We start from the raw sequence: 2,803 nt of genomic DNA on the forward strand, positions 1-2,803 counted from the left end.
AAATTCCAGTGCATTCTTTCGGGTTCGGGATTGATCATGGGCTTTCAGAAATTACAAGGAAAAGGCAATCATTTTATGGACGCTCTGCCTGTTTTGCTAGGCCTAGATCCCTCTATTTCCGCATTGCCGAGGGGTCTTCCTCACACACCCATCCGAATGTTTTTCCAATTGCCAATCTTTAAGCACAGTAGGTTCAAAACCTTGCCTGCATTCACCAAGAGGTTCCGGGTCTCCATATCCATGGCCAGGAGCTCCATGTGCAGGCCCTGTCAGTGGTGAAGTTCTGATGATTATGAGTCAAGTAACCCTTGCTTAGAATCAGTCACATGGAAGTCATACTCTTATGACTGCACATCAACAAACAAGCATGATCACAACTGATTGAAGGGAGAATCAATCGAAATTTTTGTCTTAACAGATGCTCAGTTTTTGAGGAAAGGCCAAAGGTGTCAAAAGATGAACTATTGATTTCTGGAAGAAAGGATCATTCTGGTGGTGATAGTGAATCCCCTGATAGCCAGATGGATGTGCAATATGCAGAAATAGATGGCAGGAGAAATTAATGGCTTTTGACAATTCCATGAGGTCTTTCTTTGATACAATGGATTAATTAACCTGGCCATGCATAGTGAAGAAGACAGGCTCAACTGATTCAAATAGACTTATAACAAATAGACTAATTAGAGTATTATTTTTTAAAGCTTTAGCACACAGCTTTCTATATAACAATAAGGAAGTATTTTGAAAACTTGCTACAAAGTCTCCATCCTCATAATTCAATTTGGAAGGTTTATTGAATTAAACTCTCCCTAAAGCGTTTTGAGTGTGCCCACAATTTCTGACGATCAGGAAGATTTTCTTTGATCACTGGAACCTGCTTAAAATTCTGAATCCATGCATGCAATCGAGGGAACGTGGTGGAATTCAGCAGTTTTGTGCCTACGGCTTCTTCTATGCCCTCAAACCAGTAAGCCAGCCAACCAAATGCTATGTCCACCAGTCCTATAGCTTCCCCTCCGAAAAACTTCTTATCCCCAAGGCTTTGCTCTTCTATGATTTTCAGTATTTCCACTGTTTCTTTTATGGCCTTCTCTTGCTCTTCCTCAGCAGCGGATTTAAAGAATTGAAAAAAAGTGGCATTCTAGAAGCAATTAAGCAACAAGTATATTTAGAATGAACTGTTGAAAAACAAGAGTAAGGTGATCTCAAATATCAATAAACATTGAAGTTATTAAATTAATTAAAAAGAGGAAAAAAAAAAAAGATTTAAAAAGCCTACAAATTCTTTTCATTTTAATCATAGGTATTAATCTGGAGATTTCAATTTAATTCATCTTTCCCCTCCAAATTCCTTACTGCAAAACCTAGACAGGGTGAGAGAAATTTGATAGAGTTAAAGAATGCTTAAAAAGTATCATGGCTTATTTTGTCTGATTACTTAAATAAAATTCTATTATTAGCGAATACTTTCACAAATGACTGAAAACAAGAAATGGGTTATGAAAGCTAGATGGAGAGCTTTCAAATATTTCAGGTTTGTAAAAGATTCGGAAATTAAATCATAGGAATTGATAATAAAAGCAAGATTAGTGAGTTAAACCTACCTTTGATTCTCCAAAATTGATCCAAAACCGAGCCATGGCTCTCTCATAAGCATCTGTCGGCAGCAGCGGATTCTCCGGCCATGTTTCTTCAATGTATTCGAGGATTACAAGGGACTCAGCTACTGCTTTGTCACCATGAAGAAGCACCGGAACCTTCTTGTGAACTGGATTGTGGCGTAACAACAACTGGCTCTTGTTACGAAGGTCTTCCTCAATATACTCATAATTTATGCCCTTGAGTTTTAGGGTCCATATCACCCTGTAAGCAAAAGAGCTTGCCCAAAACCCTAATAGCTTCACTCCTGCCATTGTTTTCTAGTATGCCAGCTCAATTTGCTTGAGGATGAGTTTCAAATCTTTAAACTTGGAGGAAGATGTGATCCTTTGTCTTCAACCAAGGATTTTCAGCCTGTGTAAGGAGGATTATTCATTTAATTAGATCTGTAATAATATTTATGTATGAAGGGGTATTTTGAAATTAAGAAATCTTCACAATGCCCTTAGCTAAGACTATATTAATTGTTATTATTTTCTATTAATATGAAAAAGAAAAAAGGTGTATTGACTAGTGACTCTTAAAGGTCAATGAGTTAGGTAGATTTTTATTTCTGCCATTAATAACATTGCAGGTAGGTCCATTCCTGGTTATAAATATCCAATTAGAAGAAACTCTACCTTTTTCATGGAAACGACAAAAAGGAAGATTGAAAAATCAAAGAAGTAAAGTCAAGTGTTTATAAAGCATCAATCATTTCACTTGGACAAGATGTTAATTGCCTGAGTCGGTCAATAGAAGATAAGATCTAGGATGAAGACCCCAAATAAGAAAGAAAAGGTGTGAGAGAAAATTTATGTAACAATTATTTCGAATTCTAAAGCAAGTTTAGCAATGAAATAACTCCCTTATAACCATCAATATATATATATATATATATATATATATATATATATATATATATATCAATTGGGTGGTACATTATACACTACAAGAAAACTTATTTTTCCTGACAAAAATTTAGGGGTGAATTATAATTTTGTCGCTAAAAAGAACTTTTACCGATGAAATTTTAGATATCGTTGCTAATGTCAAATTTCTGAAAACTTTTTGTAACGAATTTGAATTTTTCGTCTCCAAAAGACATGGCGGGAAAATTTGGCGGCTTTTTTTGGCGCAAACGCTACTGTGATGAAAAAAAGAC

At 35.6% G+C, this 2,803-nt stretch overlaps 1 protein-coding gene across 1 annotated transcript; it reads right to left on the bottom strand.

Annotated features, from left to right (window-relative positions):
- Nucleotides 1-626: 626 nt before the first annotated feature.
- LOC117914695 (glutathione transferase GST 23-like) lies at nucleotides 627-1,988 on the bottom strand. The gene is made up of 2 exons (XM_034830139.1): nucleotides 1,605-1,988; nucleotides 627-1,141 (listed from the first exon to the last, which is right to left on the bottom strand). The coding sequence occupies exons 1-2, from the start codon at nucleotides 1,911-1,913 to the stop codon at nucleotides 791-793; spliced, it is 660 nt and encodes a 219-aa protein (XP_034686030.1). The 5' UTR covers nucleotides 1,914-1,988; the 3' UTR covers nucleotides 627-790.
- Nucleotides 1,989-2,803: the final 815 nt, after the last annotated feature.

Source organism: Vitis riparia, chromosome 5, assembly GCF_004353265.1.
Source record: "Vitis riparia cultivar Riparia Gloire de Montpellier isolate 1030 chromosome 5, EGFV_Vit.rip_1.0, whole genome shotgun sequence".
Classification (NCBI taxonomy): domain Eukaryota; kingdom Viridiplantae; phylum Streptophyta; class Magnoliopsida; order Vitales; family Vitaceae; genus Vitis; species Vitis riparia.